At 37.9% G+C, this 15,984-nt stretch overlaps 1 protein-coding gene across 3 annotated transcripts in view; it reads left to right on the top strand.

Annotated features, from left to right (window-relative positions):
• LOC134483996 (cytochrome P450 2C7-like) overlaps positions 1-15,487 on the top strand; it is a 56,006-nt gene extending 40,519 nt beyond the window's left edge. For 2 of the 3 annotated variants that reach the window (XR_015643116.1, NM_001433010.1), the window contains exons 7-9: positions 10,690-10,877; positions 13,906-14,047; positions 15,065-15,487. Coding sequence is in view for 2 of the 3 variants with exons in the window: in NM_001433010.1 (NP_001419939.1) it covers positions 10,690-10,877; positions 13,906-14,047; positions 15,065-15,246 (512 nt within the window). In the remaining variant the exon portion in view is untranslated. Of the gene's footprint in view, positions 1-10,689; positions 10,878-13,905 lie in introns of all 3 variants that reach the window. The other variant, NM_001433011.1, reaches the window with a different exon arrangement.
• Positions 15,488-15,984: the final 497 nt, after the last annotated feature.

The raw sequence follows: 15,984 nt of genomic DNA on the forward strand, positions 1-15,984 counted from the left end.
TTTTAATCTTTGCCTCTCTATTCCCTGCCAAGGGTATTCTTGTTCCTCTTTTAAAGAAGGAGTGAAGCATTCACATTTTGATCATCCGTCTTGAGTTTTATGTGTTCTAGGCATCTAGGGTAATTCAAGCATTTGGGCTAATAGCCACTTATCAATGAATACATACCATGTGTGTTTTTCTGTGATTGGGTTAGCTCACTCAGGATGATATTTTCCAGTTCCAACCATTTGCCTACGAATTTCATAAACTCGTTGTTTTTGATAGCTGAGTAATATTCCATTGTGTAGATGTACCACATTTTCTGTATCCATTCCTCTGCTGAAGGGCATCTGGGTTCTTTCCAGCTTCTGACTATTATAAATAAGGCTGCTATGAACATAGTGGAGCATGTTTCTTTGTTATATGTTGGGGCATCTTTTGGGTATATGCCCAGGAGAGGCATAGCTGGGTCCTCAGGTAGTTCAATGTCCAATTTTCTGAGGAACCTCCAGACTCGTTTCCAGAATGGTTGTACCGGTCTGCAATCCTACCAACAATGGGGGAGTGTTCCTCTTTCTGCACATCCTCGCCAGGATTTGCTGTCACCTGAGTTTTTGTGCTTAGCCATTCTCACTGGTGTGAGGGGAAATCTCAGTGTTGTTTTGATTTGCATTTTCCTTATGACTAAAGATGTTGAACATTTCTTTACGTTTTTCTCAGCCATTCAGCATTCCTCAGCTGTGAATTCTTGTTTAGCTCTGAACCCCATTTTTTAATAAGGGTATTTTTCTCCCTGCGTTCTAACTTCTTGAGTTCTTTGTATATTTTGGATATAAGACCTCTATCTCTTGTAGGATTGCTAAAGATTTTTTCGCAATCTGTTGGTTGCTGTTTTGTTCTAACCACAGTGTCCTTTGCCTTACAGAAGCTTTACAGTTTCATGAGATCCCATTTGTCGATTCTTTATCTTAGAGCATAAGCCATTGGTGTTTTGTTCAGGAATTTTTTTTCCAGTGCCCATGTGTTTGAGATGCTGCCCTAGTTTTTCTTCTATTAGTTTGAGTGTATCTGGTTTGATGTGGATGTCCTTCATCCACTTGGACTTAGGCTTTGTACAGGGTGAAAAGCATGGATCGATCTGCATTCTTCTACATGTTGACCTCCAGGTGAACCAGCACCATTTGCTGAAAATGCTATCGTTTTTCCATTTGATGGTTTTGGCTCCTTTGTCAAAAATCAAGTGCCCATAGGTGTGTGGGTTCATTTCTGGGTCTTCAATTCTGTTCCATTGGTCTATCTGTCTGTCTCCGTACCAATACCATGCAGTTTTTTATCACTATTTCTCTGTAATACTGCTTGAGTTCAGCGATAGTGATTCCCCCTGAAGTCTTTTATTGTTGAGGATAGTTTTAGCTATCCTGGATTTTTTTGTTATTCCAGATGAATTTGCAAATTTTTCTGTCTAACTCTTGGAAGAAATGGATTGGTATTTTGATGGGGATTGCATTGAATCTGTAGATCGCTTTTGGTAAAATGGCCATTTTTACTAAATTAATCCTGCCAATCCATGAGCATGGGAGATCTTTCCATCTTCTGAGTCTTCCTCAATTTCTTTCTTCAGAGTCTTGAAGTTCTTATTGTACAGATCTTTTACTTGCTTGGTTAATGTCACACCAAGGTACTTTATATTATTTGGGTATATTATGAAGGGTGTCATTTCCCTAATTTCTTTCTCGGCTTGTTTCTCTTTTGTGTAGAAGAAGGCTACTGATTTATTTGGGTTAATTTTATACCCAGCCACATTGCTGAAGTTGTTTATCAGCTTTAGTAGTTATCTGGTGGAACTTTTGGGATCACTTAAATATACTATCATGTCATCTGCAAATAGTGATATTTTGACTTCTTCTTTTCCGATCTGTATCCCCTTGATCTACTTTTGTTGTCTGATTGCTCTGGCTAGAACTTCAAGAACTATATTGATTAAGTAGGGAGAGAATGGGCAGCCTTGTCTAGTCCCTGATTTTAGTGGGATTGCTTCAAGTTTCTCTCCATTTAGTTTAACGTTAGCAACTGGTTTGCTGAATATGGCTTTTACTGTTTAGGTATGGGCCTTTAATTCCTATTCTTTCCAGGACTTTTATCATGAAGGGGTGTTGAATTTTGTCAAATGCTTTCTCAGCATCTAATGAAATGATCATGTGGTTCTGTTCTTTCAGTTTGTTTATATAATGGATCACGTTGATGGTTTTCCCTATATTAAACCATCCCTGCATGCCTAGGATGAAGCCTACTTGATCATGGTGGATGATTGTTTTAATGTTCTCTTGGATTCAGTTTCCAGAATTTTTTTTATTTATAATACATTTTATTTATTTATTTATTTTTATTAACTTGAGTATTTCTTATATACATTTCGAGTGTTATTCCCTTTCCCGGTTTCCGGGCAAACATCCCCCTCCCCCTTCCCCTTCCTTATGGGTGTTCCCCTCCCAACCCTCCCCCCATTGCTGCCCTCCCCCCATAGACTAGTTCACTGGGGGTTCAGTCTTAGCAGGACCCAGGGTTTCCCCTTCCACTGGTGCTCTTACTAGGATATTCATTGCTACCTATGGGGTCAGAGTCCAGGGTCAGTCCATGTATAGTCTTTAGGTAGTGGCTTAGTCCCTGGAAGCTCTGGTTGCTTGGCATTGTTGTACTTTTGGGGTCTCGAGCCCCTTCAAGCTCTTCTAGTTCTTTCTCTGATTCCTTCAATAGGGGACCTATTCTCAGTTCAGTGGTTTGCTGCTGGCATTCGCCTCTATATTTGCTGTATTCTGGCTGTGTCTCTCAGGAGCGATCTACATCCGGCTCCTGTCGGTCTGCACTTCTTTGCTTCATCCATCTTGTCTAATTGGGTGGCTGTATATGTATGGGCCACATGTGGGGCAGGCTCTGAATGGGTGTTCCTTCAGTCTCTGTTTTAATCTTTGCCTCTCCCTTCCCTGCCAAGGGTATTCTTTTTCCTCATTTAAAGAAGGAGTGAAGCATTCACATTTTGATCATCCGTCTTGAGTTTCGTTTGTTCTAGGGATCTAGGGTAATTCAAGCATTTGGGCTAATAGTCATTTATCAATGAGTGCATACCATGTATGTCTTTCTGTGATTGGGTTAGCTCACTCAGGATGATATTTTCCAGTTCCAACCATTTGCATACGAATTTCATAAACTCGTTGTTTTTGATAGCTGAGTAATATTCCATTGTGTAGATGTACCACATTTTCTGTATCCATTCCTCTGTTGAAGGGCATATGGGTTCTTTCCATTTTCTGGCTATTATAAATAAGGCTGCGATGAACATAGTGGAGCACGTGTCTCTTTTATATGTTGAGGCATCTTTTGGGTATATGCCCAAGAGAGGTATAGCTGGATCCTCAGGCAGTTCAATGTCCAATTTTCTGAGGAACCTCCAGACTGATTTCCAGAATGGTTTTACCAGTCTACAATCCCACCAACAATGGAGGAGTGTTCCTCTTTCTCCACATCCTCGCCAGCATCTGCTGTCACCTGAGTTTTTGATCTTAGCCAATCGCACTGGTGTGAGGTGAAATCTCAGGGTTGTTTTGATTTGCATTTCCCTTATGACTAAAGATGTTGAACATTTCTTTAGGTGTTTCTCAGCCATTCGGCATTCCTCAGCTGTGAATTCTTTGTTTAGCTCTGAACCCCATTTTTAATAGGGTTATTTGATTCCCTGCGGTCTAACTTCTTGAGTTCTTTGTATATTTTGGATATAAGGCCTCTATCTGTTGTAGGATTGGTAACGATCTTTTCCCAATCTGTTGGTTGCCGTTTTGTCCTAACCACAGTGTCCTTTGCCTTACAGAAGCTTTGCAGTTTTATGAGATCCCATTTGTCGATTCTTGATCTTAGAGCATAAGCCATTGGTGTTTTGTTCAGGAAATTTTTTCCAGTGCCCATGTGTTCCAGATGCTTCCCTAGTTTTTCTTCTATTAGTTTGAGTGTGTCTGGTTTGATGTGGAGGTCCTTGATCCACTTGGACTTAAGCTTTGTACAGGGTGATAAGCATGGATCGATCTGCATTCTTCTACATGTTGCCCTCCAGTTGAACCAGCACCATTTGCTGAAAATGCTATCTTTTTTCCATTGGATGGTTTTGGCTCCTTTGTCAAAACTCAAGTGACCATAGGTGTGTGGGTTCATTTCTGGGTCTTCAATTCTCTTCCACTGGTCTATCTGTCTGTCTCTGTACCAATACCATGCAGTTTTTATCACTATTGCTCTGTAATACTGCTTGAGTTCAGGGATAGTGATTCCCCCTGAAGTCCTTTTATTGTTGAGGATAGCTTTAGCTATCCTGGGTTTTTTGTTATTCCAGATGAATTTGCAAATTGTTCTGTCTAACTCTTTGAAGAATTGGATTGGTATTTTGATGGGGATTGCATTGAATCTGTAGATTGCTTTTGGTAAAATGGCCATTTTTACTATATTAATCCTGCCAATCCATGAGCATGGGAGATCTTTTCATCTTCTGAGGTCTTCTTCAATTTCTTTCCTCAGTGTCTTGAAGTTCTTATTGTACAGATCTTTTACTTGCTTGGTTAAAGTCACACCGAGGTACTTTATATTATTTGGCTCTATTATGAAGGGTGTCGTTTCCCTAATTTCTTTCTCGGCTTGTTTCTCTTTTGTATAGAGGAAGGCAACTGATTTATTTGAGTTAATTTTATACCCAGCCACTTTGCTGAAGTTGTTTATCAGCTTTAGTAGTTCTCTGGTGGAACTTTTGGGATCACTTAAATATACTATCATGTCATCTGCAAATAGTGATATTTTGACCTCTTCTTTTCCGATCTGTATCCCTTTGATCTCCTTTTGTTGTCTGATTGCTCTGGCTAGAACTTCAAGAACTATATTGAATAAGTAGGGAGAGAGTGGGCAGCCTTGTCTAGTCCCTGATTTTAGTGGGATTGCTTCAAGTTTCTCTCCATTTAGTTTAATGTTAGCAACTGGTTTGCTGTATATGGCTTTTACTATGTTTAGGTATGGGCCTTGAATTCCTATTCTTTCCAGGACTTTTATCATGAAGGGGTGTTGAATTTTGTCAAATGCTTTCTCAGCATCTAATGAAATGATCATGTGGTTCTGTTCTTTCAGTTTGTTTATATAATGGATCACGTTGATGGTTTTCCGTATATTAAACCATCCCTGCATGCCTGGGATGAAGCCTACTTGATCATGGTGGATGATTGTTTGATGTTCTCTTGGATTCAGTTTCCAGAATTTTATTGAGTATTTTTATGTCGATATTCATAAGGGAAATTTGTCTGAAGTTCTCTTTCTTTGTTGAGTCTTTCTGTGGTTTAGGTATAAGAGTAATTGTGGCTTCATAGAAGGAATTCGGTAGTGCTCCATGTGTTTCAATTTTGTGGAATAGTTTGGATAATATTGGTATGAGGTCTTCTATGAAGGTCTGATAGAATTCTGCATGAAACCCATCTGGACCTGGACTCTTTTTGATTGGGAGACCTTTAATGACTTCTTCTATTTCCTTAGGAGTTATGGAGTTGTTTAACTGGTTTATCTGTTCCTGATTTAACTTCAGTACCTGGAATCTGTCTAGGAAATTGTCCATTTCCCCCAGATTTTCAAGATTTGTTGAATATAGGCTTTTATAGTAAGATCTGATGATTTTTTGAATTTCCTCTGAATCTGTAGTTATGTATCCCTTTTCTTTTCTGATTTTGTTAATTTGGACACACTCTCTGTGTCCTCTCGTTAGTCTGGCTAAGGGTTTATCTATCTCGTTGATTTTCTCAAAGAACCAACTTTTGTTTCTGTTGATTCTTTCTATGGTCCTTTTTGTTTCTACTTGGTTGATTTTGGCTCTGTGTTTGATTATTTCCTGCCTTCTATTCCTCCTGGGTGTATTTGTTTCTTTTTGTTCTAGAGCTTTAGGTGTGCTGTCAAGCTGATGACATATGTTCTTTCCTGTTTCTTTCTGCAGGCACTCAGACCTATGAGTTTTCCTCTTAGCACAGCTTTCATTGTGTCCCATAAGTTTGGGTATGTTGTACCTTCATCTTCATTAAATTCTTATGGGGCTGCAAGCCACTTCAGTTTTTTCAATCCTTTCTCTAATTTCTCCAACGGGGGTTCTGTTTTCAGTTCAGTAGTTTGCTGCTAGCATTTAACATGCCCTTGATGTGTCTCTCAGGAGAAATCTATATCTGGTTCCCGTCAACATGCACTTCTTAGCTTCATCAATCTCATCTAGTTTTGGTGGCTGTATATATATGGGCCACATGTGGGGCAGGCTCTGAATGTCCATTCCTTCAGTCTCTGGTCTAAACTTTGATTCTGTACCCCCTACTATGAATATTTTTGTTCCCCTTTTTAAGAAGGAGTGAACGAACTATCTTCATTTTGGTCATCCCTCTTCTTGAGCTTCATGTGGTCCCTGGACTGCATCTTTAGTAATTTGAGCTTCTTGGCGAATATCCACTTACCAATAACTGCATACCATTTGTTTTTTCTGTGATTGAGTAACTTCATTCATGATGATATTTTCTAGTTCGTTCTATTTTCCAATGAATTTCATGAAGTCATTTTTTTTTACAGCTGAGTAGTAGGCCATTGTGTAGATGTACCATATTTTTTGAAACCAGTCCTCCAGTGAAAGGCATCTGGGTTCTTTCCAGCTTCTGGCTATTATAAATAAGGCTGCCATGAACATAGTGGAGCATACATCTTTGTTGTATGCTGGATCATCATTTGGGTATATGCCCAAGAGAAGTATAGGTGGGTCCTCAGGTAATGCAATGTCTAATTTTCTGAGGGCCTTCCAGTCTGATATCCAAAGTGTTCTTCCTCACTTTTTCTTCTATAAATTTCAGTGTATCTTGTTTGACATGGAGGTCCTTGATCCACTCGAACTTAAGTTTTGTAATCCCACCAACAATGGAATTAGTGTTCCTCTTTCTCCACATCCTCGCCAGAATCTGCTGTCACCTGAGTTTTTATCATAGCCATTCTGACTGGTATGAGGTGGAATCTTAGGTTGTTTTGATTTGCATTTCCCTGATGATTAAGGATGTTTTGCATTTCTTTAGGTACTTCTCAGGCACTTGCTATTCCTCAGGAGAAAATGTTTTGTTTAGCTCTGTGCCCCATTTTTCCTGGGGTTATTTGGCTGTCAGGATTCTATCTTCTTGAATTCTTTGTATATTTTAGATATTAGCCCTCTACTGAATATAGGATTGGTAAAGGTAATTTCCCAATTTGTTGTTTGCTGTTTTGTCCTTATGACAGTGTGTTTTTCCTTGCAGAAGCTTTGCAGTATTATGAGGTCGCATTGTCAATTCTTCACCGTAGAGCATGGTGGTTTTTTTTCCAGGAAATTTTCCCCAGTGCCCATGTATTCAAAACTCTTCCTCACTTTTTCTTCTATAAATTTCAGTGTATCTTGTTTGACATGGAGGTCCTTGATCCACTTGAACTTAAGTTTTGTAAGGGCCATAAGAATGGATTGATTTGCATTCTTCTACATGCTGACCTCCAGTTCAGCCAGCACCATTTGCTGAAAAAAATCTTTTCTTCAATTCTATTCCGCAGATCTACCTGCCTGTTTCTATACTAATACCATACAGGTTTTATCACTATTGCTCTGTAATACTGCTTGCAGTCAGAGGTGGTGATTCCCCCAGAAGTTCTTTTATTGTTGAGCATAGTTTTCACTATCCTGGGTTTTTGTTATTCCAAATGAATTTGCAAATTGCTATTTCTATCTCTGTGAAGAATTGGGTTTGAATTTTGATGTGGATTGCATTGACTTTTTTGGTAAAATGGCTATTTTTACTCTATTAATTCTGCAAATCCATGAGCATGGGAGATCTTTCCATCTTCTGAGATATTCAATTTCTTTCTTCACAGACTTGAAGTTCTTGTCATACAAATCTTTCCCTTACTTGCTTAAAGCCACACCGAGGTATTTTATATTATTTGTAACTCTTGTGAACTTTGTCATTTCCTTAATTTCTTTCTCAGCCTGTTTATCCTTTGAGTAGAAGAAGGCTACTGATTTTTTTGAGTTAAATTTATACCCAACCACTTTGCTGAAGTTGTTTTTCAGGCTTAGTAGTTCTCTGTTGGAACTTTTGAGTTCTCTTAAGTTTACTATCATATCATCTGCAAATAGTTATATTTTTACTTCTTCCTTTCCAATATGTATCCCTTTGACCTCCTTTCATTGTCTGATTGCTCTGGCTAGGACTTCGAATATTGAATAAGTAGGGAGAGAGTGTGCAGTCATGTCTCGTTCCTGGTTTTAATGGGATTGTTTCATGTTTCTCTCCATTTTGTCTGATGTTATGTACTGGTTTGCTTTATACTGGTTTTACTATATTTAGGTATGGGCCTTGAAAATCTGGTCTTTACAGGACTTGCATCATGAAGGGGTGTTGAATTTTGTCAAATGTTTCATAGCATCTAATGAAAAGATCATGTGGTTTTTATCTTTGAGTTTCCTTATAGAGTGGATTAAGTTGGTGCATTTCTGTACATCATATCATCCCTGCATCCCTAGGATGAAGCCTACTTGATCCTGATGGATGATCATTTTGATGTGTTCTTGGATTCGGTTTGAAGAATTTTCTTGAGTATTCTTGTCTCAACATTCATAACAGAAATTGGTCTGTAGTTCTTTTTCTTTGTTGGGTGATTTTGTGGTTTAGGTATAAACATAATTGTGGCTTCATAGAAGGAATTTTGTAGTGCTCTGTTTTTCTATTTTAGGGAGTAGTTTGGATAGTATTGGTATGAATGGAGGAATGTTCCTATTTCTCTACCAGCATCCGCCCTGAGTTTTTTTTAATGGATAATTTTTATTTGCATTTCAAATGTTATCCCCTTCCCCAGTTTCCTGGCCAGAAACCCCCTATTCCATCCTTTTCTCCCTTCTTCTATGAAGATGTTCTCCCACCCATCAACCAACCCCTTCCCATCTCCCCATTCTGATATTCCCCTACACTGGAGGGTCGAGCCTTGGCAGGACCAAGGGCTTTTCCTCCCAGTGGTGCCCAACAAGGCCATCCTCTGCTAATTATGCAGCTGGAATCATGCATCTGTCCATGTGTACTCTTTGGATGGTTGTTTAATCCCTGGGAACTCTGGTTGGTTGGCATTGTTGTTCTTATGGGGCTGCAAACCTCTTCAGCTCCTTCAATCCTTTCTCCAACTCCTCCAACTGGGACCCCTTTCTCAGTTCAATAGTTGTCTGTAAGCATCCTCCTCTGCATTTGTTAAGTTATGGCAGAGCCTCTCAGAAGACAGCTATATCAGGCTACCACCAGCATGCACTTCTTGAAATCAGCAATATTGTCTGGGTTTTGTAGCTGTATGTATATGGGCTGGATTCCTGTTGGGCACTTTCTAAATGGTCTTTCCTTCAGTCTTTGCTCCAAACTTTGTCTCCATATTTACTCCTGTGAATATTTTTTTCCCCATTTTAGGAATGACTGAAGCATCTGCATTTTTTGAATGTTTAAGGTTAGGAGCTTTTTACCCTTTGTATTTTCCTTGACTGTGTGTTGATATCTTCTATGGTATCTTCTATACCTGAAATTATCTCCTCTATCTCTTGTATCCTGCTGGTGATGCTTGCATCTGTAACTCCCACCCTTTCCTATGTTTTCCATCTCCAGGGCTGTCTCCCTTTGTGTTGTCTTTAATGTTTCTATTTACATTTTTAGATCCTGGATGGTTGTGTTCAATTCTGTCACTTGTTTGATTGGCTTTTCCTCTATTTCTTTAAGGGTTTTTTTGTGCTCTCTCTTCATGGGTTTCTACTTGTTTATCTGTATTTCTTTTAATGGAGTTATTTATGTCCTTCAAGGCCTCTATCATCTCTATGCGATGAGAATTTAGATCTGAATCTTGCTTAATAGATGTATTGTGGTATCCAGGGCTTTCTGTAATGGGAGAAATGGGTTTTCATGCTGTGAGCAATATTGGTTTCTGTTGCTTATGTTCTTAAGCTTGCCTCTTGCCATCTACTTATCTCTGGTGTTAACTGGCCTATCTGTCCCTGGCCTGTTCTTCCAGTGAGCCTCTGAGCTTGTGATTCTGTGAGACTGAATGAGTCAGAATCCCTGGGGGTTTGAGCTTACTGGGGTGTGGTCCACGTGGATTGGGATCCAGAGCAGAGGCTATACTCCAGGTACAGGTGTAAACCTCAAGGAATGCAGGTCTCTCACTGGGCAGGGTATCTGCAATGCAGGGTCCATGGATCTGGTTCCACCAGGTATTGGGCTGGGGTTTGGGAGTCTCATCTGTGATTGTGGATGTGTCAGAATACCTGGTGATTGAAGTTGCAGGTTGTGTGTGGGTTGAGTTTGTTTGGATCCAGAGCAGAGCCTCTGATACTAGCACAGGGGCAAAAGGGAAATAGCACAGGTCTGGAATGAATTTTGGGTTTAAAACCTAACACTAATAACTTTAACCAAGGACTAAAATATGTTGACTAATTATACTGCTTTATTTGATATTTTAATTACTTATACTTTCTTTGTTCTCATGACTCCAAAATAATGAGTATATGCTGTTTTGTCTAAATATTTCTTTTGGCATACTTATATTGAACTCTGTATGTCCTGAAATTATGACAAACCTGTCACTTTCCCCACATTTTCCTGCTTTTTACTATGACCAACCAGCTAAAGTCCAGGAAGAGATTGACCGTGTGATTGGCAGACATCGCAGCCCCTGCATGCAGGATAGAAAACACATGCCCTACACAGATGCCATGATTCATGAGGTACAGAGATTCATTGACTTTGTCCCGACCAACCTGCCCCATGCAGTGACCTGTGACATTAAATTCAGGAACTACCTCATCCCGAAGGTAAGCTCCTTTCTTTGTTGAGCCTCCAAGTTCTTGATGCTTCTAGTTTCATAGTGTGGTACCAGTCCTCTGATATATCTGTGCCTGCCTTCATGATCCAAAGGGCAGCTCTACTGCAGCCACAGATATATTTTGTATTGACACCGCCACATTTGCTTAGCCTTCCACATACTGTTTTGCAAAGGTTAGGTATTTCTCTGTGAATGTTTCACTATTTTGTCAATTTTCCAAAAGTCTTTTCTGAAATTTTTATGACTGTGAGAAATAAATCTCCAAGTTTGAAAACAAAATGAAATGCTGAATACTTTAATTTATCAATGCCATTCATTTATGTATTGGGGATGTTAATTTTCTCTATGCCTTGTTTCTTTGTCATAGAGCAGCCCATTCATATCTACTTAGAGTTTTCATGAATGGTAAATATACTTCTGTTATCATTTCTCTAAGTGCCTCTGACATTCTTTCTATCTGCTTAATTATTTATTCACTCTGTTGAATTTAAATTTATCCCAATGTAAATGTTTACTTATATTTATATGCATGTAAATGTATGTGGAATTTAAAGTGTTATGTGAGCTAATTCTTTTGTATGTACTTTTTGTATCCTGTGTTATTAGTTTCTCTTCGTTGTGACAAATTGATGTGCAGACCTGGTTCCCTTAGGCATGACTTGTATCATTTCTCATTAGGCTGAAAAATCATAATTTTAACATCTCCATATCAAATTTGATGTTTTAGAAATACACAGTCATGTTGATCAGATGAACATTTTTTAAGTCTGTTCTGTTTAAAGATATAAAGGACACTTTATTTTGGAACAAATTATGTATGAGTATGACCAAGAATACTTATCTATACTTTGGAATGATATTTCTATCCAAAGTCTCTACATTATTTCCAAAATATTTCGCAGCAACATTTTAATGATTCTATGCCTTGTTTACTTTTCTTTTAAACTATTGACTGTATATTGTAGAAACATGGATGTACATTGGATATTTTCTGCTTTACGTTGCCTATGGCTTCTATCATAAGAAATCTCTGTTCTTATTTTTGCTTCCTCAAACTTGTTAGAATTTTGATACTAAAACTGAGATGGCTGCTTAAAACTAAGTTGAAAAATGTTCCCTGATGTGGTTCTGTTTTTATATATTTAATTTTTTGTAGTTACTTAATGTTACTTTCAAGACACTGAAAAAATTCTGATTGAGGATATGGTATTACAGATGAAAAATGCCAAAGTTTTATAATGATAACTCCATTCAGAAAGAGTTCAATGCTATCTCTTGGGCAATTTCATATTTTTAGTGAGTTGAGCCAAAATGATACAGGTAGAGTTCCCACTACTCACATCATGTGGTGCTGATGGAACTAACTTTGCAGGTGGTAATGGGCCTTGCTGTGTAATGCCAGGCTTGGTATAAGTGTTAGGATACCAGTTTGCTCTCTTTAGCCAAATGATATTTTTGAGATATTGTTTTCACTTATTATAGTTGAGATCTATTGCTAATTTTCAAAACTTGTTTATGTTGTATGACCTTAGACCCATCTAAATGGTAAATAGAATGAAAAACAAGATAGGAATGACTTGTGTCATGATAGATTTCTTGAATTTAATGCCTAGCTTGAGGCTAGTGCTGCATCAGTTAAATTTCCCACCCTTTCTACTGCTGTTGGCTCATGACATGATTGGTCTCTGTACTCCAGTGGAGTAGAATATTCCATTATTTTCTTTTTCAAATTTACCTGGTTTAGAAATAAGCATCGCTTCACAGCTGAAAAATGAGGTAATTGATTTGTTTGATAAAACTCAAGCCACTGCTCTTAGTAGAACTAATAGAATAAAGAAGAACCATTCATCTTTGCCATAATAAGCATAGTAGATTTCAGGCTTTCTTGACCATTAGGATTATGCTTCTTCTTCAGAAGCTCTGTCATGAGTAGCAGAGAAGCAATCACAGGCAGTGTGTAAACAAATGACTATGAATATAATATGTTCCATGCTTACTGAGACTTGGACTTAATTTTCACACAACTTAACAATGTATTCTTTCGGGATTTTAAATATTAAATATATTTATTTAAGCTGAATTCAAACACATGTGACAGGCTTGTGAGACCTGTGAACAGAACATTCTTAGAACATTTGCAATGATATGAGGTTACTTTGTGCTTTAGTTAAAGAGAATTTTTCAGTACAAGTTCCCAAAATTTCTGTGAATCTTCAGAAGTTTTATGATTTAGCTTCCATCAGGTTATGGCTATTAAGACTTACACTGTGTCTTATTTTGTTTTATTTTATTTTCTTCTTCTCCAACTCCTTCTATTTCTTCCCTTACTTTTCCCACATAACCCTCATCCTGCTTTACAATCATACACACACACACACACAGACACACACACACACACACACAAACACACACATATATATGTATATCTGAGAATTTGCATCTGCACATTAATAAAGATCTATAAATTATATATATATATATATATATATATATATATATATGATAGCACACCTCTACTCTGGCACATATCCCCGCATTTACATTTATATGATATAAATATATAGACAGATGGATGAATAAATAGAGTACATGAAGGGGAAATGTAGTATTTGTCTTTCTATACACTTCCTAATGTGCTTAATGAATTTGGAACTCTCAACATATTATTCCTTTTGGACTCTGATTCATGTGATGTGTATGGAGTCAGATGTGATGAGCTAGAACAGTGAGTGCTACGAGAAGCAAGAGTCCAATCTACAGGAAAGGGAGAAGAAACTCAGAAATTTTCATTCAAGAACTCATGTGAAATGTTACTGGAAGGCACTTTGGCCACATCAGTATGACTGGCCTCAGATAAATTTCCACCCCCTCCTCCAATACTTTGTGCATTAAAATGTCACTGCCATTCTTTGTATTCAACTCCTTCTATATAGCAAAAGATGTGAATTATGTTATTTTCCTGGTAACTTTAGCCCTATGATTTCTTTGTAACTTGATGCTTCTATGTATTGTTCTAGGGAACAAAGGTGTTAACATCATTGACATCAGTGCTGCATGACAGCAAGGAGTTCCCCAACCCAGAGATGTTTGACCCTGGCCACTTTCTAGATGAGAATGGAAACTTTAAGAAAAGTGACTACTTTTTGCCTTTCTCAGCAGGTAATAGAAACTCATTTTTATGGTTTCAGTGACATGAAGATCTGTGGAGACTTACACAGTGGCTCCCAATTCCTGAGAGACTTGCAATTTATGCACAATTGAAAGCATACTTATCCATGTCTCAGTGTCATCCTAGAAGGCAAACTTCATTTACAATTTACTATCTCACTACAGAATTGAGGGAATCATAATTTAAATTCATATTTCTTGTGTCACTCACCTCCATGCTCAGTTAGCTAGTATCAAGTATCAAAAATATAGAAAACCACAAGGGATCCTCAAGTACACTCAGTATTCGCATGAATGACTACTACTTTTTAAACGTCTGCTGGAGAGGATAATGAAAAAGTCTCCAAGATCTCTGGGTTTTTGAGAAAATAGCAAATTTCTTGCTCAAACCTTAAATTTTACAACTGCAAAACATATCACCATCTTAATAATTGACTTCTTAGTTGTTTCAGAATATGGGTAATGGAGAATTATAAGAAGAAACTGCATATCAATGAGGAAGCATTAGATCAGAAACTTTCTATGTGAGTCGAATAACAGAAACTTCAAGATTATTATGAGATGATGGAGACTTTGTATTTATGCCATGATTTTCCACAGTGAAACCTTGGGAAATCACTGGGAACCTTGTTTTCCTCCATTCAAGCTGAGAGTTATGGATTTTGAGTCTAAACTTATTTTGTAGGGTCTGACTTCTGATATGCAGTTTCTTTCCTTGGGTTTGATTTTTGATAGTAAACATAGAATACTTCTTAAATATCCCAGACAGTTTGATTATAAATGTGAACTGTTACACTTTGCTAAAAAGTATTTGCAATTCTCTAGATTATGTTAGTTGAAAAACAAATTTGTTCTATCTTTGACTGTTTATCTAGTCCTTTCCCCTAGCCACCCAGCTAACTACCAATACAATGACTCACCATTCATTCATAATCTTATGGGTCAGATACAAGAATCGTGTATTGCACATTTAGGGATATTTAGTATTCTACTTCGACTTTTTTCTAGGAAAACGAGCTTGTGTTGGAGAGGGCCTGGCCCGCATGCAGTTGTTTCTATTCTTGACAACCATTTTACAGAACTTTAACCTGAAATCTCTGGTTCAACCAAAGGACATTGATACGAGGCCAGTTCTGAATGGTTTTGCCTCTCTGCCACCCACTTACCAGCTCTGCTTCATTCCTTCCTGAATAGATCAGGCATTTTGGCTTCTACTGTGTTGCCTTCTGCAATCCCCTTCAGGTTTTTATCCAGTCCCTTCCCTCTATCATCCATCCTGACTCTTGTCTTAAGATCCAGAAAGCACATGCAGTTTCTGGAGTTATAGCACAAATCCACTTGTATTATCTCTTTCATATAACAATTTATGATCCCTTGTGTCATTGTGTATCCATTCCTGAGTTAAAATAAAGCTTCACTATAAAATAATAATTATCATAATTCCTAGTTATTTTTTATTTTGCATATTTTCAATAATATTTATACTTGATTTGTGTACCTGCTCTAAGACTTGCTTAAAATTTATGTAATAAATTGGCAACTTAACACATCCTTCAGGTCTACATCAAAAGAAGCATAGAGAATGCAAGAGAAACTGTTAGGGAATATATATTGTTTTCTAAACTGCTTTCACCTGTATACAATCTCTAGCACACACACACACACACACACACACACACACACACACACACACACACGTGTGTATATATTGACACAGGGACAGTCAGATAGATCAGCGGACTAGAATTGAAGACCCAGAAATGAACCCACATACCTATGGTCACATGATCTTTGACAAAGGAGCTAAAACCATCCAATGGAAAAAAGATAGCTTTTTCAACAAATGGTGCTGTTTCAACTGGAGATCAGCATGTAGAAGCATGCAAATAGATCTATTCTTAACACCCTGTACAAATCTTAAGTCAAAG

Source organism: Rattus norvegicus, chromosome 1, assembly GCF_021556685.1.
Source record: "Rattus norvegicus strain SHRSP/BbbUtx chromosome 1, alternate assembly SHRSP_T2T, whole genome shotgun sequence".
In the NCBI taxonomy this organism is placed as follows: Eukaryota; Metazoa; Chordata; class Mammalia; order Rodentia; family Muridae; genus Rattus; species Rattus norvegicus.